Below are 22216 nucleotides of genomic sequence, written 5' to 3' on the forward strand. Positions count from 1 at the left end.
AGGGTCTCACTCTAGCCCCAGCTGACCTGGAATTCACTATGTAGTCTCAGGGTGGCCTTGAACTCATGACGATCCACCTACCTTTGTCTCCCAAGTGCTAGGATTAAAGGTATATGCCACCATGCCCGCCTGGCCCCATAAAATTTATGATGCAGTCTGGACAAGCCTCAGTGTAACACTCAGGGATTTTTTTTCCACTCTTGCAGCACAGCCAGGCCTTGATCATAATGCACTTTCTGCTTTCTTTCAGGGCTACCCGGGATCCAGAGGTGAAAAGGTTAGTCAGCACCTATCTTTCATGGCCTCCCAGAGCCTGGTCTGGACATAGTGTTGCAGTCAATGGTGGGAGGATACAGCCGTGTCTCTCTTTAGTCAGTAACTACAGCGAATGTTCTAGCTGGCTCTTTCTCAGTCCTTCACCATTAGCCTCAGGGAGAAAGAAGGGGGCCTCCAAGGCACAGTGAGTGGAAGAGGGGAGGCACTCCCAGTGAGGCTGGGTGAATAGAGAAGGAGCTGAGTCAGGATGGGTGCGCTGGGGAAAGAGGACTGGTGTGTGTCCACCCTTGGACTTGGAATAAGTTTCTACCACACAGCCTTTTCTAAACAAACTCAAACAAACACATGGGGACACATATCCTAAGGGATGAGAAGATGGGAGGGGTGTCCAGAATTTTCTGTGAAGTTCTATTTATTCATTTGAGGTCTTTGAGAACTGTTGTACAGTTACCTTTGTATTTCTGGGATAAAACACCCAACCAGGGGCTAGAGAGCTGGCTTAGTGATTAAGGAGCTTGCTGGAAAAGCCAAAGGATCCAGGTTCGATTCCCCAGTACCCACTTAAAAGCCAGATGCACAAGGAGGAGACTGAGTCTGGAGTTCATTTGTTCATTTGCAGTGGCTAGAGGCCCTGCCATGACCATTCTCTGCATATATATCTGTCCCCTCTCTCTTTCTCTCTCTCAAATAAGTAAAATATTAAAAAATTGGTTTTGAAATAAAACACCTGACCAAAAGCAGCTGTTAGGAGTTCAGGGTTTATTTTGGCTTGCTGTCTGGAGGAGAAGTTTCATCGCGGCAGGGGGAAGCATGGTAGTGCAGAGACTAGGCATCACATCTTGCCCCAGCAGCTGGCAGAAAGCAGCAGAGTGGGGTGGAGAGATGGCTCAGCAATTAAGGCACTTGCCAGCAAAGCCAAAGGACTCAGGTGCAGTTCTCCAGTACCCATGTATAGCCAGGTACACAAGGTGGCACATGCGTCTGGGAGTTTCTTTGCAGTGGTAAGAGGTCCTAGCATGCCCATTCTCTGTCTCTGTCTCTTCTCTCAAATAAATAAATATTACAAAAAAAGAAAGAGAGGAAAAAGCATCAAGAGTGAGCTGAGCTAGGTTTGACAAGCCGAAGGCTAATAAACCTCAAGGTCCAACCACACATCTCCTCCAGCAAGGCTCCACCTCCCAAATTGCCACCAGCTGGAGGCAAAGCATTCAAAACACATGTGACTATGGGGGACTTCTCATCCAAACGACCACAGGATCCAAGTACAACATGGCACACAAAGTATTTCATTCTGGGGGACGTCATCTAGTAGTTCTGAGGCAAGCTTTGTAGAATGAGGGTGTTGCCAGAAGAGCTTTCCGATTTGAAATGCTCCAATCCACCCCTCCCCAGCCAACCCCACGATATTAACTTAACTCTCCTGTAATTTCTTCCTAGGGATCCAGAGGAGAAAGGGGTGACTTGGGACCCAAAGGAGAAAAGGTAATAACAAGTCTGTCAGAGTGATAAATTACAATAGAAGTAACAGTCCCTGCTTGCCCGTCCTCCTACTGAATGGTGGCCAGACTGATGGGCGTCCACCTTTAAGTTGGCTGTCCATGAGCTGGACATATGTCTTAGTGGTTAAGGTGCTTGCCTGCAAAGCCTAAGGACCCAGGTTCAATTCTTCCAGTACTTACATAAAGCCAGATACACAAGATGGCGCATGCATCTGGAGTTTCTTTGCAGCAGCTAGAGGCCCTGGTGTGCCCATTCTCTCTCTCTCCCTCTCTCTCTCCTTGCAAATAAATAAATAAAAATTCAAAAACGAAAAGAAAAGTAAACCACAACAGCTGGAGAGATGCTCACTGTTTAAGGTACTTAAACAAAGCCAAAGGACCCAGGTTCAATTTCCCAGTGCCCACAAAAAGCCAGATACACAAGGTAGTATGTGCATCTGGAGTTTGTTTGCAGTAACTAGAGGCCCTGTCATACCTATTCTTTCTCCCTCCCTCTCTCCCTCCCTCCCTCTCTCTCTCTCAAATAAATTAATTAAATTTTTTTTTCTGGTTTTTCGAGGTAGGGTGTCTCTTTGGTCCAGGCTCACCTGGAATTAACTATGTAGTCTCAGGGTGGCCTCGAACTCATGGAGATCCACCTACCTCTGCCTCCTGAGTGTTGGGATTAAAGGTGTGCGCCACCATGCCCGGCTCTAATTAAATATTTTTTTAAAAGAAAATAGCTGTCCAAACTCATTCACAGCACGTTCAGGTGTTATTTGGAAACATTCACAATATTTGTTACTCTTTTCACAGGGGTTCCCCGGATTTCCTGGAATGTTGGGACAGAAAGTAAGTACCTAGAAGTGATGAAACAGACCTCCAAGACAAAGCAAATTATCAGGCCCTATAAGACCAGCAGATAGAGCCCTGCCTCTTTGTCCCCCAGGGAGGAAAGTTTCCAGTTTAGGATGGGTAACAAATTATCTTACACACTGGAGAAAAGGTGCCCCATGGTCTGAAATCAATCTCTGAGTCAGTGGGAGAGAAAGGCCGTTCCATCCCCAGTGAAGAGATGCCCTTCTTGGCCTTCCTTACCTCTTGGAGGGCTATGGTAAGATTCAAAAGCCTATAACTTTTAGACAAGGGACTCAGGCCTCTCTCAGCCCACAGGCCCTAGGGCTGAGTCTGGGCATGGTTGGTTCAATATCATTGCTGCCTAAACTCTGAATGCAGTCTGCAAGGGGCATGCCAGAATTATTTGAAGTGAATGACAAATCTCTTTTGTTTGTTTAGTTGATTTTTTTGTTTGTTTGTTTGCTTGTTTTTTTGAGGTAGGGTCTTGCTGTAGCTCAGGCTGACCTGGAATTCACTATGTAGTCTCAGGGTGGCCTTGCACTCATGACAATCTGCCTACCTCTGCCTTCAGAGTGCTGGGATTAAAGGTATGCGCCACCACGCCCAGCACTTGGTTGGTTTTTCAAGGTAGGGTCTCACTGTAGCCCAGGCTGACTTGGAATTAACTCTGTATTCTCAGGCTGGCCTCAAAGTCACAGAGATCCTCCTACCTCTTCCTGCCACATGCTGGTATTAAAGGCATGTGCCACCACGCCCAGCTAACAGTCATTTTTTAAAAGTTTTTAATTAATATATTTTATTTTCAAGCAGAGAGAGAGATAAAGGGAGAGAGGGAAAGAGTGAGTATGGGCATACAAGGGCTTCTAGCCACTGCAAATGAAAATCCAGTTGCAGCCCAGCGTGGTGGTGCACGCCTTTAATCCCAGTCAGTACTCAGGAGGTAGAGGTAGAAGGATCGCAGTGAGTTCAAAGCCACCCTGAGACTTCGCAATGAATTCCAAGCCAGCCTGGGCTACAGTGAAACCCTACCTTGAAAAACCCAAAAAAAAAAAAAAAAATCCAGTTGCATGCACCACTTTGCACATCTGGCTTACTTGGGTACTGGGCAATTGAACCTAGGTTGTTAGGCTTTGCAGGCAAGTACCTTAACCACTAAGCCACCTCTCCAGCCCAACAGTCTTTGGAATAGTTAATTCTGTATTTAGATAGTGAAATATTTTAAATCGTATATTATTTGGGATAGTCCTAATTTTTTTAAAAGGAGCCAGTTTATGTAATATAAAGAAAAAAATTTCAGTTAACAATAGAATGGTACGCAGTTAAGACAGAAATTGTGAGGGTGGCAATGAGCAGACATATTTTGGAAGTTTTTTCTTAGGGTTAGGAACTGGAAGAGGATGGAGAAGTGAGAGAATATGTCAGAATGGGGAGAGAGAGAGACAGGTATAAATTACTGCGCCTAAACTAACATGGTAATGCTGGATCCACATGTACAGAAACCCTTAACATTGGAAATTGTTATTTTAGCCCTGGCCTCGGACCATGATACTTCTCAAACATGCAAATAGGTGTCATATTACTATTTTTAATTTTTTAAAAATATTTTATTTATTTATTTGCAAGCAAACAGAGGGGGGAGGGAGAATGTGCACACCAGGGCCTCTAGCTGCTGCAGACAAATTCCAGATGCATGCACTTGACTTTATATGGGTCCTGGGGAATTGAACTTTTGTCATTAGGCTTTGCAGGCAACTGCTTAACCGTAGAGCTATCTGTCCAGTCTCTATTTTTAATTTTTCAAGTTCACCTTTCAGTATTATTTTCTAAATTCAAACATTTTTAGCTGGCTAGATACAGTCAGCAGGGCATGTTTAAATACCATTAGTCATTAGGCATCAATTTACGATGATTTATCACTACTCAGGCTATCAGAAGTTGTTCCTATGTCCCTAGATGAGTATGACATTTAAAAAATAGATTAATTACATAAGCAAATTAAAGCAAACATTAAATAAATAATAATAACATTAAAAGAGACAAAATAAAGGCATTTTAAAATCTTTAAGTTTGCTGGGTGTGGTGGCGCATGCCTTTAAACCCAGCACTCAAGAAGCAGAGGTAGGAGTTTTGCTGTGAATTTGAGGTCAGCCTGAGACTACAGAGTGAATTCCAGATCAGCCTGGGCTAGAATAAAACCCTGCCTCGAAAAAAAAAAAAAACCCTAAAAATAAAGATATTGGGCTTGAGAGATGGTTTAAAGGTTAAGGTGCTTGCCTGCAAAACCTAACAACCAAGAAAAATCCCCTAGTACCCATGTAAAGCCAGATGCACAAAGTGGCGCATGCATCTGGAATTTGTTTACCGTGGCTAGAGGTCCTGGAGCACCCATTCTCTCTCTCTCCTTGCAAATAAATAAAAATATTTTTTTAAATCTTTATGTTTTAAGCCAGGCGTGTGGTGCACACCTTTAATCCTAGCACTCAGGAGGCAGAGGTAGGAGGAGCACCGTGAGTTCAAGGCCACCCTGAGGCTCCATAGTGAATTCCAAGTCAGTCTGGGCCAGAGTGAGACCCTACCTCAAAAAACGAAAATAAAAACAAAATCTTTATGTTTTTATTCGCTACAACATTGACCATCTGAGATCATAAATTACTATACAATCAAGTCTGACAGTTTCTCTGGCCTCTGCACCACTTACTAGACCTGACATCCAAGCATCTGTCTTCCCCTCTTCGTGGCAGGCTGTTTTAGGACAGAGCTGATATGATAATCATAATTAGATTTTAGGAAAGAAATTAGATCAAGAAATTGCTGGCTGGCTACTTCCAGTTGTTAAGGAAAAGGGCCACACTTCCTTCTGGCGTTTGTTTGCAGTGGCAAAAGGCTGCTCTCCTCTCCCTAGGGTGAAATGGGTCCAAAGGGGGAGCCTGGGATGGCAGGAAATCGAGGACCCACAGGAAGACCAGGAAAAAGAGGCAAGCAGGTAAGGCTCCTGGGGAGGGTCCCCGTGGACGACATTCCTCCTGACCTGGGGTGTGCAGACGGGAAGGTTGGGTCAACCAGGGAAGTTACACAACCTGAACTCCAGCGTGGGGGGGGGGGGGAGGGGGCGTGGCCTTCTCTTGGTTTTGGGGTGAGGAATGGGTTAGGATGTTCCATTGAAGTTGTCCCCAAGGCCAGAAGCAAAAGTGGCTCTGGTGCATAGGAACCTACTTCACCTGACTACACCAACTGGGAATGGAAGGAAGATGGCAGTTTATGCAGAAAGCCTGCTCCTTTGTTTCAGGATCCTGGACATAATTGGAGTTTTAAAGAACAATACAGATATTTCCCTGCTATTACAAGGTCTTTATTTTAGCAAGGCGTGGTGGCGCACGACTTTAATCCCAGCCCTTGGGAGGCAGAGGTAGGAGAATCTCTGTGAGTTCTAGGCCACCCTGAGACTACATTGTAAATTCCAGCTCAGCCTGAGCCAGAGCAAGACCCTACAAAAACAAAAATATGTATGAATGAATCACATTTTATTTAGCTTTAGATTCTTTTTTTCTTTTCTTTTTTTTTTTTTTTTTTTTTTGGTTTTTCGAGGTAGGGTCTTACTCTGGCCCAGGCTGACCTGGGATTCACTATGTAGTTTCAAGCTGACCTCGAACTCATGGCAATCTGCCTACCTCTGCCTCCCGAGTACTGGAATTAAAGGTGCATGCCACCACGCCCGACTAGATTCTTTTTATAATATTTTAATTTATTTATTAGAGACAGAGAAGGAAGAGAGAGAGAAAATAAGTATGGTCATGACAGGACCTTTTGCCACTGAAAATGAACTCCAGACACTTGTACCACATTGTGCATCTGGCTTTATGTGGGTGCTGAGGAATTGAGCCTGGACCTCCAGGCTTTTGCCAGCAAGTGCTTTCAACCACTGAGGCATCTTCCCAGCCCCCCCCCCTTTTTTTTGTTGATGTTTTTGTTTTTTGAGAGGTAGGGTTTCACTCTGGCTCAGGCTAACCTGGAATTCACTATGTATTCTCAGGGTGGCCTCCTGCCTCTGCCTATGGAGTGCTGGGATTAAAGGTGTGCACCACCACGCCCAGCTCCTTGTTTCTGTTTTTGTTTTTGTTTTTAAACAATGTGGTGGGGGAGGGCACCAGTGTCTCTTGCCACTGCCATAAACAAATGGCTTTATATGAGTGACTGTGGTATTGAACCCAGACCAGCTGGCAGCCCTTGCAAGCAAAAGCCTTTGACCAAAAGCTACCCTGAAACCACATGGGATGGGGGCTGTTCAGAGGAGTCAGAGAAAGGACCTTGTCCTTTCTACCAGTAGAACCTGCATAGCTTGGTTACCATCTACACAGCAGACACTTGAGCCATGAGCCTTGGAAGTCTGTCCTCATACTTCCTTCCTCTCGTGAATTCACTTCCTAGTACAAGGTCATATATCCAGTGTTGGCTGGGCCATCAGGTCTAAAAATTTCTGGAAGTGACTATAAATTAACACAAAACCATGAAACAAAAATTTAGAAGGATTTCAGGCTAAAATTTCCAAAGCAAGAGAATTTTGGAGCTCACTTAATGTAATATTTGACCCCTCCAACTTACAAGAAACTAGAGGCCAGGGAGATGGGGTTGCTGGCATAAGAACGTTCAGAGGAGCCAGCTTCAAGGTTAGAACTTGGAGCATATGACCTGCCCACCTCCATCACCATATCCCCATCCTGCTTAGGGACCTACCTCCTTGTCTGTGTAAATCCAGGAAAGCAGCTATTGATTTTACGTTAAAACCCTTCAGGGGAGCTAGAGGGATTGCTCAGTGGTTAAGGTTCTGCAAAGCCTAAGGACAAGGGGTGGGGGCATTCGGTTCCCTAGTACCCATGTAAAGCCAGATGCACAAAGTGGTGCATGCGTCTGGAGTTCATTTGCAAAGGCTAGAGGCCCTAGTGTGCCCATTCTCTCTCTCTCCCTCTCTCTTTCTACCAGACATGGTGGTGGTAGTGCATGCCTTTAATCCCAACATTTGGGAGGCAGAGGTAGGAGGATCGCTGTGAGTTCAAGGCCACCCTGAGACTAAATAGTCAGCCTAGGCTACAGTGAGACTCTACCTCAAAAAAAAAAAAAAAAAATTTCAGGGGCTAGAGATGTAGCTCAGTGGTAAAGTGCTTATCTAGTGTGCAGGAAACCTTGGGTTCAACTCTCAGCACCACAGAAATTTATCTTCAGTTACAGAGACAGAAGATCTCCCAACTTTGTGGCAAATGAGGGATAAAGAATTCCTTCCCTGGAAAGCTTTGCTCAGTGAGGCCTATACCATAGCAACGTGGTACCTCCTGAGCAGGTGACCAGTGACAGCAAGACTCCTGTAACTGCTGCTTTCAGTCAAGGAGTGTTTCCAGCTCCTTCAAGATGTGCACTTCCTGTGATTAGAGCCAGCTGACCTGGCTGTTAGAAAGGCAAGCATTAACCATGGCTATATTAAGCTGCTATGACTTCCTTTGCCATTTTGAGACTCATCTTGATCACAGTGTGAAATACTTCAGTATGGCTGAGGCTTGAGTGTGTCCTCAAGGATGGAGGTGGAAACAAACCAGCCTCCTGGGGCCCCTGGGAAGAGTTTAAGAAGTCCTTAGGACCAGAGAGATGACTAAGGAGTTAAAAGCAATTGCTGGCAAAGCCTGCCAACCTGGGTACAATTCCCTAGTACTCCTAGTAAAGCCAGACACACAAAGATGAGGCAAGCACAAGGTTGCATATGCCCACGAGGTGGCACAAGCATCTGGAATTCAACTACAGTGGCCGAGGCCCTGGTGTACCAATTCTCTCTCCCTCTTTCTCTCTTTTCCCCTCTCTCTCTTCTCTCTCCTCTCTCCTCTCTCTGTCTCTCAAAAAAAAAAAAAAATAGCTGGGCGTGGCGGCACACACTTTTAATCCCAGCACTGGAGAAGCTGAGGTAGGAGGATCACCATGAGTTCAAGGCCAGCGTAAGACTATACAGTGAATTCCAGGCCAGCCAGAGCTAGAGCAAAACCCTACCTCAAAATAAATAACTAAACAAAAATAGGCTGGAGAGATGGCTTAGCAGTTAAGGTGCTTGCCTGTGAAGCCTAAGGACCCAGTTTCGATTCTCCAGGTCCCACGTAAACCAGATGCACATGGTGGCGTATGTGTCTGGAATTCACTTGCAGTGTCTGGAAGCCCTGGTGCACCCATTCTCTTCCTCTCCCTCCCTCTCTCTTCCTCTCTCTTAATAAATAAATAAAAATTTTAAAATAAAAATAAATATAAAAATAAAACAATAAAATAACTAGCCGAGCATGGAGGCACACACCTTTAATCCCAGCACTCAGGAGGCAGGGGTAGGAGGATCACCGTGAGTTCAAGTCCACCCTGAGACTACAGAGTGAATTCCAGGTCAGCCTGAGCTAGAGCGAGATCCTACCTCAAAAATGAAATAAAATAAAATTTAAAAGCAAGCAAACAAAACAGATCTCCTTGGACATTCTCAGGGTCAGTAAAGAGTTGGGTCTCTACCCAGACAACAGGAAGCCAACGGGTAGAAACAGGGCTTCTGGAAGAATGAAAATGAATCTGACAAGCAGTCTACAGTCTGAATTTTGTTTGTTTGTTTTTTGAGGTAGGGTCTCACTCTAGCCCAGGTTGACCTAGAATTCACTCTGTAGTCCCAGGCTGGCCTCAAACTCACAGAGATCCTCCTGCCTCTGCTTCCAGAGTGCTGGGATTAAACACATGCACCAACACTCCCAGCTCTTAAAGTCTGAATTTTATGACCAACTCCACCATCTTGATGTTACAGGGGGTGGCATAAATCCCCTCTCTAATTCTCTATCTCCTAATCCATGCAAAGAGTTGAGGTGGATTGTCCTTTTCAGCTATCCTGTGCCATGTTTCTAGAACAAACCAAGAATGTAGTAAGGTCTGTAAATTTACAACTATCACGATTGCAAACATCACCCTGCGCCTCCAGAAGCAGGGTGAGTGAGACATCCTGCCTTGAGCATTAGTTTATCAGGGATAGGTGGTCCTTGGTTTAGAGACAAGTAGGGAAGGAAGTCTGCCACGTCATGATGTCATAAGAGGCTCTGCCTTTCTCTCTGTCAGGGACAAAAGGGAGATAGTGGAGTTATGGGCCCACCTGGCAAGCCTGGGCCATCTGGTCAACCCGGCCATCAAGGTCCCCCGGGACCCCCAGGCCCTGCGTCTGCAGGTAAGAGCTATTGCTACTTTATTTGATACACACGATTGCACCCTGTTGTAGTCAGGTTCAGCATGGCTGGTAGAAATCACCCCAACCAAGAGCAGCTTGTAGGGAAAAACATTTATTTTGGCCAACAGGCTCGAGGGGAAGCTCTATGATGGCAGGGAAACAATGGCATTGGCAAAGGGTGGACACCATCCCCTGGCCAACATCAGGTAGACAATAGCAACAGGAGAGTGTGCCAAACACTGGCATGGGGAAACTAGCTATAAGACCCATAAGCTCGCCCCCAACAATACACTCCCTCCAGAAGGCATTAATTCCCAAATCTCCATCAGCTGGGAACCTAGCATTCAGAACACCTAAGTTTATGGGGGACACCCGAATCAAACCACCACAAACCCCTAGCAACCTCCCCAGAGAGGATGCAGGAGATACCTGCAGGGTTTTGCTGTGTTGTTTCCTGTTAGAAACTGCCACAAGCATTTCAATCTGTCTTTATAATTTCTCCATGATTTTCACTCAACTTGTGCCCAAGGGAACTAAATGCCATCCTGGCTTTGTTTAGCATTAAAATTTTTTTAATTTTATTTTTATTTATCTGAGAGGGATGAAGGGAGTGAATGGAAGCACTGGGACTTCTAGCCACTGCAAATGAACTCCAGACACATCACCACCTTGTGCATCTGGCTAACGTGGGTACTGGAGAACCGTACTTAGGTTCTCAAGCTTTGCAGGCAAGTGCCATAACCGCTAAGCCATCTCTCTAGCTCCTTGTTTAGCATTTTGAGACACAGGAAAGACAATGGCAGAAAAATTACACTACTGGTAGTGTCATTTATATATCTTCAGAGCGAAAGAGACATATTTCATCAACTAATATTTTTTTTTTCTAGAAAAGCATGGCTTGTGGTTCATTATGTTAAGCCCAGAAATAAGGATGGAATTGCCAATTCTATCTCACATAGCTTGATGAAATAATCTTTATTTGCACTGGGTATAGAAAGGAGATGCTTAAAAGAGATCAAAAGTCATTGCCAGGCATGGTGGCACACGCCTTTAATCCCAGCATTCAGGAGGCAGAGGTAGGAGGATCTCCATGACTTCAAGGCCAACCTGAGCCTACATAGTGAATTACAGATTAGCCTGGGCTAGAATGAGACACTACCTTGAAAAACCAAAAGAGAGAGAGAAGGAGAAAGGGGGAGGGAGGGAGGGAGGGAAAGAAGGAAAGAGGAAGGGAGTAAGAGAGAAAAAGAGAGAGAAGGAAGGAGGGAGAGATGGAAGGAGGGAAAAGGAAAAATATTAGGGAATGTTGCTCCCACCTCCATGGACCACATCCTCAAGCCATGCATGGATATCACATTTCCGAGACTGGAATTCTACATCCCTGGTCTCAAGCCTGGGACTCTCTAGAGCCCTGAGACCATGAGCTGCCAATCCTAGAGACTGGCAGCGTCGTAGAAGACTGGTCTGCCATAGACAGAAACTGCTCAGGCCTGGGAGTTTTTAGGGACTCAAAGGACTGAGCCTGAGAGCAGAAACTTTCGAAAGGTCTCAGAGCTGACTGGTGGCCTCCTAGTCCAGAGTCCCTCAATGACTACTGTGACCCCCCACACACACACACACACACACAAGAGGCCTCTGGAGGTTGTCATTCTGGTCCTCTGCAATCTCTGATCCCCAAGAAGATGGAGACTGGAGTCCTGGAGCTGTAGGGGATGGTCTCAAGGTTGGGTCGAGGAAGTTCAAGTTGTGGCCCTGCAGTGCAGTCTGCCAGGAAGTTGGCAGAGTGACTGAAGCCCTGGGACAGCTGGGAGGAAGTGACAGGGAAACTGCAGTGGTGGCTGCAGGCACCCTGCCACGTCCTGTCCGGAGACTACCTCAGGCTCTGGTGCTCAGAGCCATGGGCCAGCTGGTAGAGCTGCAGAGGGTGGGACCTTTGTAATTATTCAAGTTACAGGTGACAGGGACTGGGGAGTGAAGAGACAAAGCGCCTTTTAGGCTGTAATTTGCAATAATCCGATTACAAATTTGGCTGAGTCCTTCCGGCCTCCAGATGAATCAATGTGGTACCTGGGAATGGCCAGCTTCCAGAGAGCATCCATATTCTTAGAGTTTTTCTTTTGAATAGCACAGAGTTAGCTCAACTGTGAATTCAGCTGGGTGGGGTGGCACACACCTTTAATCCCAGCACTTGAGAGACAGAGGTAGGAAGATGGTTGTGAGTTCGAGGCCAGTTGGGGACTACAGAGTGAGTTCCAGGCTACATTGAGACCCTACCTCAAAAAAAGGGGCGGGGGTTGCTGGAGAGATGGCTCAACAGTTTAGGCATTTGCCTGCAAAGCTTAATGACCCAAGTTCAATTGCCCAGTACCCACATAAAGCCAGACACACAAAAGTGGCACATGCATCTGAAATTCTTTTGCAGGGACTGGAGTCCTGAGCGTGCCCATTCTCTCTGTCTGTCTTCTATCTCTTTCTGTTTGCAAACAAATAAATAAAAATATTGAAAAAGAAGTCAAGGTAAATCTGGATAATGCCTGTAATTTCAGCACTTGGGAGACTGAGACAGAGAGAACCACAAGTTCCAGGCCAGTTTATACTTGAAAGTGAGACCCCTGTCTCCCAAACCACACAATAATGCTGGGCATGGTGGCGCACGCCTTTAATCCCAGCACTCAAGAGGAAGAGGTGGGGGACTGGAGAGATGGCTTTGCGGTTGAGCGCTTGCCTGTGAAGCCTAAGGACCCCGGTTCGAGGCTCGATTCCACAGCATCCACATGATCCAGATGTACGGGGGTGGGGAGGGAGTAATGTGTCTGAAGTTCGTTTGTGGTAGCTGGAGGCCCTGGCACACCCATTCTCTCTCTACCTATCTGCCTCTTTTTCTCTCTGTCACTCTCAAATAAGTAAATAAAAATAAATTTTTTTATTTCAGAGCGACAGACACAGAGAGAAAGACAGATAGAGGGAGAGAGAGGGAATGGGCGCGCCAGGGCTTCCAGCCTCTGCAAACGAACTCCAGACACGTGCGCCCCCTTGTGCATCTGGCTAACGTGGGACCTGGGGAACCGAGCCTCGAACCGGGGTCCTTAGGCTTCACAGGCAAGCACTTAACCGCTAAGCCATTTCTCCAGCCCTAAATTTTTTTTAAAAAGAGGAAGAGGTAGGAGGATCACTGTGAGTTCGAGGCCACCCTGAGACTACATAGTAAATTCCAGGTCAGCCTGGGCTAAAGTGAGATCCTGCCTCAAAAAACAAACAAAAAACCCTTCACAATAATCATGATAAAAATAATAATGAAGGTTGAAATTGGGCATAGTGGTGCACGCCTGTAGTCCCAGGCGCTCTGGAGGCTGAGACAGGATTATTTGAGTCCAATGTAGTGAAACCCAAAATGTAAAATAAAATTAGGAGCTGAGGAGATGGCTCAGTTGTAAAATGCTTATCCAAGCATGAGAACCTGAGTTCAGATTTCCAGCACCCACGTAATGCCAGGTCCACACCTGTAATCACCATCCTGGGAAGGTAGAGGCAGGACTTGCTGGCCAGCTAATCTAGCTGAATCAGTGAGCTTTGGGGTTCCTCGAGAGAGACCCTGTCTCTCAAAACACATGCACAACACACATGTATGCCCACACACACAATTTAAATTAATTTTTTAAGTAATAAAAATAATGGCTGGAGAGATGACTCAGTGGTTAAGAAGCTTACCTACAAAGCCTAGTGACCAGAGTTCAATTGCCAGTACCCACATAAAGCCAGATGCATGGAGTGATGTGTCTGGAGTTCATTTGTGATGCCTGGAGGCCCTAGCATGCCCACTGTCTCTCTCTCTCACTCTTTCTCTCCTTATAAATAAATATGTTTAAAAAGTAAACAGCAAAATGAAAGTAAGGGGAGAAGCTGGGTGTGGTGGTGCACACCTTTAATCCCAGCACTAGGGAAGCAGAGGTAGGAGGATCACTGTGAGTTTGAGGCCACCCTGAGACTCCATAGTGAATTCCAGAGCCAGTGTGAGACCCTACCTCAAAAAACCAAAAAAAAAAAAAAAAAAAAAAGAGAGAGAGAGAGAAAGTAAGAAGGGGAGACCTATGACCCCAGCAGTTCTCCATGTTGTTACAGAGTAAGTTTCCTGATCATACCTTTCCAGACTATGTTCTGACTCGTCTCAGTACCAAGGGAGAGTCAGTGCTTCACGTTTGCAAATGTTCCTTTTTTAAAAAAGAAAAGTATTTGTTGGGGCAGAGAGAGAATGTACTCCCCAGGGCCTCCAGCCACTGCACATGAATTCCAAATGCATGTGCCGCCTTGTGCATCTGGCTTACATGGGTATTAGGGAATCAAACCTGGGTTCCTGGGCTTCACAAGTAAGCACCTTAACTGCCAAGCCATCTCTCCAGCCTCAAAATGTTCCATTTTCTTTCAGGAGCTATAAAAGAAACCCATACCCAGAAATCCCACCATCAATATTCTTTATATAAGAAGAAAAGCAATAAGCAAATTAAAGCTATCCATCAGCAATGTATTCACCTGCAAGACCCTCCCTGTTAGAATGGTCTGAGCACACAGGGCATTGTTTTTCTCCAACAAGAAAATCCAGAGATTAAACAATATCTGGGCCCACTGGCTCGTTCATCCTCCAGAATCACTCAGGGCTACAGATCAGATCCTATGAATCCCTTGTTTCTCTCTCATGTTGGCATCTAGTCTCATGTTCATTACTTTGTGGCTGCTAAAATGCCAGATATTTTGCCTGTCTTCAAGGCAGGAATGTGAGGGAAGCTTTACTACTTGCCTGCTGTTTCCTCCCCATCATGCCTTTGAGCCTCTCCTTCAGCCTACCCTGAAGTGTCACGGGCTTTCCCATTTCTGTTACACAGGTTGCTCCACTCTCTCTCTCTCTTTTTAAAATATTTTATTTATGTATTTGAGAGAGAGAGAGAATGGGTGCACCAGGGCCTTTAACCACTGCAAACAAAAACTCCAGACACATGTGCCACCTGGTGCATCTGACTTTACATGGGTCCTGGGGAATCAAAACCAGGTCCTTAGGCTTTGCAAGCAAGTAACTTAACCACTGAGCCATCTCCTCAGCCCTGGCTTTCACATTTCTATTACACAGGTTGCTCATCTCTTCTGGACCTGTTTCACGTTCTCTTCTTTAAGAGAAACACAATAAAATAGCAGTCTGTCTCTTCCTAGGAAAACTTATAATGGGAGCCAAAGGGGAGCGAGGATTTCCCGGGCCTCCAGGAAGATGTCTCTGTGGACCCCCTGTGAACATGAATAACCCCACCTATGGGGAATCTCTGTATGGGCCCAGTTCCCCGCGAGTCCCTGCGGTAAGACTCTTCTGTGAACGGTCTGGATGGGCATCCAGGAAACCCACTCCCTGGTCCTCTCGGGGCTTATGATGTCCTTTAGTAAAACTCATTGTCCCCTTTACATCAGCCACACACTCATTGTGGGCTGTTGCAAAGTAGACCAAATTCAAAAGAAAACCAAATTGCTCAGGGTGGGAAGATGGCTCAGCGATGAAAGGCACTTGCTTGCAAAGCTTTCTGGCCTGCTTCAATTCCCCATGCCCACATAAAGCCAGATGCAAAGGGGTGCATGAACCCGTGATCCCCACCTGCCTATGACAATGTCTATGAGGTGGAGCCAGCAGAATACAAAGCTCTCAGGACAGTTGGTTTGCAGGCTGTCAGCTCCTTTGCAGCAGCAAGAGACCCTGTCTCAAAGAAGGTGGAGCTCAGATACCTTAGAGATGTCCTCTGACCTTCACGCATGCACTGTTGCATGTACACCCCCTCACATACATATAAATAATTTTTTGGGGGGTGCTGGGCTTAGTGGTGCATATACTGTTAGTCCCAGAACTCAGGAGGCTGAGACAGGAGGACAGCCATGAGTTTGAGGCTAGCCTGGGCCTATAGGGTGAGTTCCAGGTCAGCCTGAGCTTACGTGAGACCCTACCTCAAAGAGAAATAAATAAATAAAGATTACCCCAAGTGGAGCCTTAGGACCCTGGTTAAGGCTCAATTCCCCAGGACCCACATCAGCCAGATGTACAAGGTGGCACATGCATCCAGAGGAACTATTTGGCTTTCTCTTCTTTTGTTTTTCGAGGCATGGTCTCACTCTAGTCTAGGCTGACTTGAAGCTCACTCTGTAGCCCCAGGCTGTCCTCGAACTTTGTTAAGGCATGGTGGTGCACATCTTTAATCCCAGTACTCAGAAGGCTGAGGTAGGATGATGGCCATGAGTTCAAAGCTAGCCTGGAATACAGAGTGAGTTCCAGGTCAGCTTGGGTTTAAATGAAATTCTGACTCAAAGAAAAAGAAAAGTGAGGGCTGGAGAGATGGCTTAACAGTTAAGGCGTTTGCCTGCAAAGCCAAAGGACTTTGGTTCAATTCCCCAGGACCCACATAAGCCAGATGTACAGGGTGGCGCATGTGTCTAGAATTGGTTTGCAGAGGCTGGAGGCCCTGGTGTGCCCATTCTCTCCCTCTCTCTCTCTCTCTCTCTCTATCTCTCTACCTACTTGCCTATTTCTCTCCCTTTCAAATAAATAGAGGGCTGGAAAAATGGCTTAGTGGTTAAGCACTTGCCTGTGAAGCTTAAGAATCCTGGTTCAAGGCTCAATTCCCCAGGACCCACATAAGCCAGATGTACAAGGTGGCACATGCATCTGGAGTTTGTTTGCAGCAGCTGGAGGCCCTGGCACACTCATTTTCTCTCTCTCTCCACCTCTCTATCTATCTACTTGCCTATTTCTCCCTCTGTCTCTCTCAAATAAATAAATAGAGGGCGGGAAAGATGGCTTAGTGATTAAGCACTTCCCTGCGAAGCCTAAGGACCCTGGTTTGAGGCTTGATTCCCCAGGACCCACATAAGCCAGATGCACAAGGGAGTGCATGCATCTGGAGTTCGTTTGCAGTGGCTGGAGGCCCTGGTGCACACATTCTCTCTATCTGTCTCTTTCTCTCTCTGTCACTCCCAAATAAATAAATAAATAAAATTTAAAATATAAAAAAAATAAAAATAAATAAATAAATAGAAGTTTTAAAAAAATTTAAATGCTTGGCTGGGGTGTAGCTCAGGGGCAGAGCACTTGCTAGCATGCACAAGTCCCTGAGTTTCAGCCCCAGTGTCACCAAATCACCATCACAATGAGAGTGCAGTGCTTTCTGGACCCTCACCACGTGTTCTCTGGCAGATTTTTGTGGTCAACAGCCAGGAAGAACTTGAGAGGCTGAACACCCAAAATGCCATCGCCTTCCGCAGAGACCAGCGATCCCTGTACTTCAAGGACAGTCTTGGCTGGCTCCCCATCCAGGTACCCTGAGGAAAGCCTTTTGGGATCCTTTTGTCCCCACCCATGAAAGGGACATGCATGTTAGAGGAGGCAAAGTCCAGACAGCTGTGACTAGACAGAGCCTCTGCTACGTGTCTGAATGGAGAGCCAAGCATCCTCCTCACATTTCTTCTGAGCCTTCCTCCATGTTCATTCCTATGGGAAAAACAGTCTTTTGACCTCCACCCTCCTGCCCCAAGAGGAAGCTTCAGGATGTGCCCTGGGCCCAAAGAGTCTGTCCCAGTACCGGCCCCTGCAGCTGCCTGGACATGCCACCCCCACTAACACAGTGTGTTTCTTTAACCAGCTGACCCCTTTCTACCCTGTGGGCTACACTGCAGACCAGCGTGGCTCCTGCGGAGACGGGGTGCTGCAGCCCGGGGAGGAGTGTGATGATGGCAACCATGATGTGGGTGACGACTGCATCGGTGAGTGGGGCGAAGCCTACAGGACCTGAAAACTACCCAGCCACCTGGGGTGGAGGTTGGGACAAGCCCCGGGCATCATTGGTGATCGTGTGGGACCACATTAGGGCAAAAAGCTGTCTCCAGACTGCCCAGAGTGGGGGGGGGGCTCTTTCCCAATTTTTGACCATGTGTTAATTTTTCCACCCAAAGTGGGAAATTAGATTTTCAAAATCATAACAGGGCTAGGGAGATGGCTTAGAGGTTCGGACACTTGCCTGCAAAGCCAAAGGACCCAGGTTCAATTCCCCAGGACCCACATAAGTCAGATGCACAAGGGAGCACATGCGTCTGGAGTTCGTTTACAGTGGCTGGAGGCCCTGGCATGCCTGTTTTCCCTCTCTCTCCTTCTCTGTCTCTCCCTGCCCATTTATCTCTCATAAATAAATTAATTAATAATAAAATATTTTTTAAAAGTCAGAACAGAGCTGGGCACACCCCTTTAATCCCAGCACTCTGGAAGCTGGGGTAGGAGGATTGCCACCGGTTTGAGGCCACCCTCAGACTTCTCAGGTCAGCCTGGGCTAGAGCAAGACCCTACCTTGAAAACACACACACACACACACACACACACACACACACACGTCAGAACACAGTTCAGATATCGGTCCTGATTGCCCCAGTTCAGCAACGATGGTGACAGAGGGCCAGGGTGCCATTTCCAGCTGTGCCTTGCTCTGGCTGTGAAATAGCTTTAAGGATGCTGGTGGCTCAGGTCTCTGGGGATTTCATGAGCTGACGCATGTATGCGTTGTCTGGGGGTGGCTCGGGGGTCAGAACACATTCACTGAATTTAAGACTTGGGTTCATGGGGTCCGGATTTGCGTGTGAATGCAGTCGCTGTCCTCGCCCTCCAGTCCAGGAGAAAGCTGACGGGGCTGGGGTGATTCAGCAGGGACTGAGACGAAGTCAGTCTCAATGAACCTGCCCTGGCCCCCAGACAACTTCCAGATGGCAGCCACCAGGCTGCTGGCCTCTCTAGAGTCCCTTCTGCTTCTGGTATGGACACCGTCAGAATGAGGACGGCGCTGAACATGGTGGCTCGTGTCTATAATCCCAGCACTTTGGAGGCTGAGGCAGGAGGATTGCTGTGAGTCTAATGCCAACCTGGACTACATAGGAAGTTCAGGCCAGCATATCTGGGCTACATAACCAGATCCTGTGTCACTAGATAGCTAAGTAAGAAGGTTAGGTCCTACTCCTTGAGTGAGAAGAGAGTCTTTGTGGACATTGCATGGATCCTGAGACACACAGCCCGGGCCCAGCGCGTCTCCCTCCCCTGCAGCTCTGTGCTAACAGAGGAGCCACCGTGTGCTTCATTGAAGTCCAACCTCCAGCCCCCTAACAGTAAAGTCGGGGAGAGTCTCAGGCCTTGTCTACTAAGAGGCAAGGCCTGCTTCTCAGAGCCCGATCCCTTATTTTTAATTTTTTTCAAGGTAAGCTCTCATTCTAGTCCAGGCGGACCTGGAATTCACTGTGTAGTCTCAGAGTGGCCTCGAACTCACAGCGATCCTCCTGCCTCTGCCTCCTGAGTGCTGGGATTAAAGGCGTGCGCCACCGCCCCAGGCTCCCTTATTTTATGTCGTGTCAGGGTGACACTTAGGGGCCATGGGACAGTTCCTGGTGAGTCTGAAGTCTTATGGGGGTTGGCTCTCCCTCAAGGACAGTGCTCTGAGGGATACTCTGGGTCTCAATGTCCTGACCACAGAGGCAAGCCTGTCCCGACCTGCCCCATCTCAGGACTACACTTTCTTGTGTCTCCCTACCAGACTGTCACCGGGCCTACTGTGGAGACGGTCACCGGCACGAGGGCGTGGAGGAATGTGACGGCTCCGACTTTGGCTACCTGACATGCGAGACCTATCTCCCCGGGTATGGAGGCCTCACACGCTCTTAGGACACCCCCACCCCCTGCTGGTTTCAAGGGGCCTCTCGTATTCCTGGTACTTTCTATGCACTGGGGCAGGGCGCAGAATCCCTGCCGCCCCTGGAGCTTTTGTGCTATGGGGAAACAGGTGATGTGCATCTAATCCCCGTACAGCCTTAGTCAGAGGGAGCGCAGCCACCAGCTTGGTCCTGGGGCCAGGGGGAGTAGCTGGCACTAGGTCAGCTGCTTGCCTCATGTGGTTACTGGGTTGTGATTTGGGAGATAGCCCAGAGGAGGACAGTTGTGAGAGGGCATTTCATAGACTTGAAATTCCTAGACCATGCTGCCCACGGTACAAGTGAGATCACCCCACATTATGAGTAATCTCAAGGACTGGAGCTATAGCTCCGGGTAGAGAGCATACCTAGCATGAGATGGGCCCTAGGTTCAATTCCCAGTCCTACAAAAGAAAGAAAGAAAGAAAGAAAGAAAGAAAGAAAGAAAGAAAGAAAGAAAGAAAGAAAGAAAGAAAGAAAGAAAGAAGGAAAGAAAGAAAGAAAGGAAAGGAAAGGAAGAAAATGGGCTGGGCGTGGTGGTGCACACCTTTAATCCCAGCACTTGGGAGGCAGAAGTAGGAGGATCGCCATGAGTCTGCGACCACTCTGAGACAATATAGTGAATTCCAGGGCTGGAGAGATTGCTCAGGGGTAAATACACTTGACTACAAAGCCTGAGGACCCAGGTTCGATTCCCCAGTACCCATGTAAAGCAGATGCACAGCATGAATTCCAGGTCAGCTTAGGCTACAGCAAGACCCTATCTGGAAAAACAAAACAAAACAACAAAAACCTATCTGCTGGCTCATGGCTCTTTCAAGGAAACAGTTCCTTCTGGTGACTTCTGAGAATCCCCAGCGGGTATTCATGGTGTTCAGAACAAGTGTTCCCGCGTCCTGGCCCTCCTTTTGACATCTACAGAGCTACCTAAGGACACCGAGCCCCATGAGACACCCATTACCTGCCTAGAGTATAACCCCCAATGCAAAGGTGCTGACCTTGCCTGCGTCCCCGTGTAGTACAGTTGCGCGGTATGTCTGACGTGTTACGCCAGTACACCAGTTGCGCGGTGTTCTCAAGAGTCTGTCCCCCACTCAGTACCACATCCTGTCCTTGGAGGAGTTATGTTTGCTGGACTTTTAGATCTCCTAGGTTTCTTACGACATTTAGTTTCCTCAGCTTTGGCTTCTAGCATTTTCCTTCTGGCAGACCCTCAGTAGGCTGGGGAGCGGATACCACGCCCCACCTTCCTCCATCCTGAACTCTCTTCCATGAGATCTTCTCAATATCCACCCTCCAAACACACATAAGCGTATTCAGCCAGGCTGAGGGACATGGCACACCTCCAGTCACCCCACTCGGCATGTGTGTCTGCGAGCACAGCCCTTGCCTGAACTAAGATGCTGCCAAGAGTGGACAGGCTCCAAGGAGACAACCCAGAGTCCACAGCCTCACATGAAGTCCAGGGCTGAGGGAAGCCCTGGGTTTATGCACTGGTTCCCTGGAGCCACTCCCTGATCTTCAGAAACCTCTAAGAGATGCCTGTCGGATGTGTGTGCATAGACAAGACACTCTTGGGACATCCTTTGAGTCACTGAAGTACTGTATAATATGGTAACACCCATTACCTGTGGGTCTTAAAATTTTAAATGATTAGGATTTTTGAGCTGGAGAGATGGCATAGCAGTTAAAGCACTTGCCTGCATAGCCTAAGGACCCAGGTTTGATTCTCCAGGTCCCATGCAAGCCAGATACACATGGTGGCACATGCATTTGGAGTTCATTTGCAGTGGCTAGAGGGCCTGGTGCATACATTCTCTCTCTCTCTCTCAACCTCTCTCTCTCTCTGTCCATCTCTAATAAATAAATCTTAAGATGACTAGAATTTTTAACTAGGTACTTCGGTCACACTAGCCCTATTTGAAGAGCTGAATGGCCACACCTGGCTAGTGCTCTCCTTTGGGACTGTACAGATAAAGAACATTTATTTTGTAAAAATATTTTTAATAGATAAATAGAGAGAGAGAGAGAGAGAAAATGAGCATGCCAGGGCCTCTGGGCACTGCAATCAAACTCCAAATGCATGTACTACTTTGTGCATCTGGCTTTACAGGGGTTCTGGTGAATCAAACCAGGGTGATTAGGCTTTACAGGCAAGCACCTTAACTGCTGAGCCATCTCTCCAGCTCCAATAGAGAACATTTCTATAAGTACCAAGCAAACCTACAGCACCAGAAACTCTTTAGGCCTTGAGAAGGGTTTATTGCCTTGTACTGTTGGGTTAAGAGCAGAGAAAATCATTTCTTATCATCCTTGACCCTCCTTTAGGGCTCAAGGCAAAAAAAAAAAAAAAAAATCTCAAGGACCCAATTTAACTTCCCAAAGTCCCATATCCCAAATGGCACAGGAAAGTTTGCTTAGGACCCTTGGCTCTTAGGGAGGCTGTTACAGTAGTTTGACCCACCTACACCATGAGTTATCAGAGGTGGCCATTTAGAATGGGGGTTAACCCTCAGAACTGGGCCAGTTCCACTGTGCTCTGTCTCCCCTGACCAGTGTCCTTGCCTCCCACAGATCATATGGAGACCTACGCTGCACCCAGTATTGCTACATTGACTCCACACCCTGCCGCTACTTTACGTGA

At 47.1% G+C, this 22216-nt stretch overlaps 1 protein-coding gene across 2 annotated transcripts in view; it reads left to right on the forward strand.

The window, feature by feature from the left end:
* Window positions 1–22216, forward strand: part of Colq (collagen like tail subunit of asymmetric acetylcholinesterase) — a 75633-nt gene extending 53417 nt beyond the window's left edge. For both annotated transcript variants that reach the window (XM_004661314.3, XM_004661315.2), the window contains 10 exons: window positions 251–277; window positions 1714–1758; window positions 2571–2606; window positions 5515–5595; window positions 9726–9831; window positions 15031–15170; window positions 17048–17167; window positions 17493–17613; window positions 19419–19521; window positions 22147–22216. In XM_004661314.3, coding sequence (XP_004661371.1) covers window positions 251–277; window positions 1714–1758; window positions 2571–2606; window positions 5515–5595; window positions 9726–9831; window positions 15031–15170; window positions 17048–17167; window positions 17493–17613; window positions 19419–19521; window positions 22147–22216 — 849 coding nt within the window. The remainder of the gene's footprint in view (window positions 1–250; window positions 278–1713; window positions 1759–2570; window positions 2607–5514; window positions 5596–9725; window positions 9832–15030; window positions 15171–17047; window positions 17168–17492; window positions 17614–19418; window positions 19522–22146) is intronic.

The sequence above is a fragment of the Jaculus jaculus genome, chromosome 16, assembly GCF_020740685.1.
Source record: "Jaculus jaculus isolate mJacJac1 chromosome 16, mJacJac1.mat.Y.cur, whole genome shotgun sequence".
Taxonomy (NCBI): Eukaryota; Metazoa; Chordata; class Mammalia; order Rodentia; family Dipodidae; genus Jaculus; species Jaculus jaculus.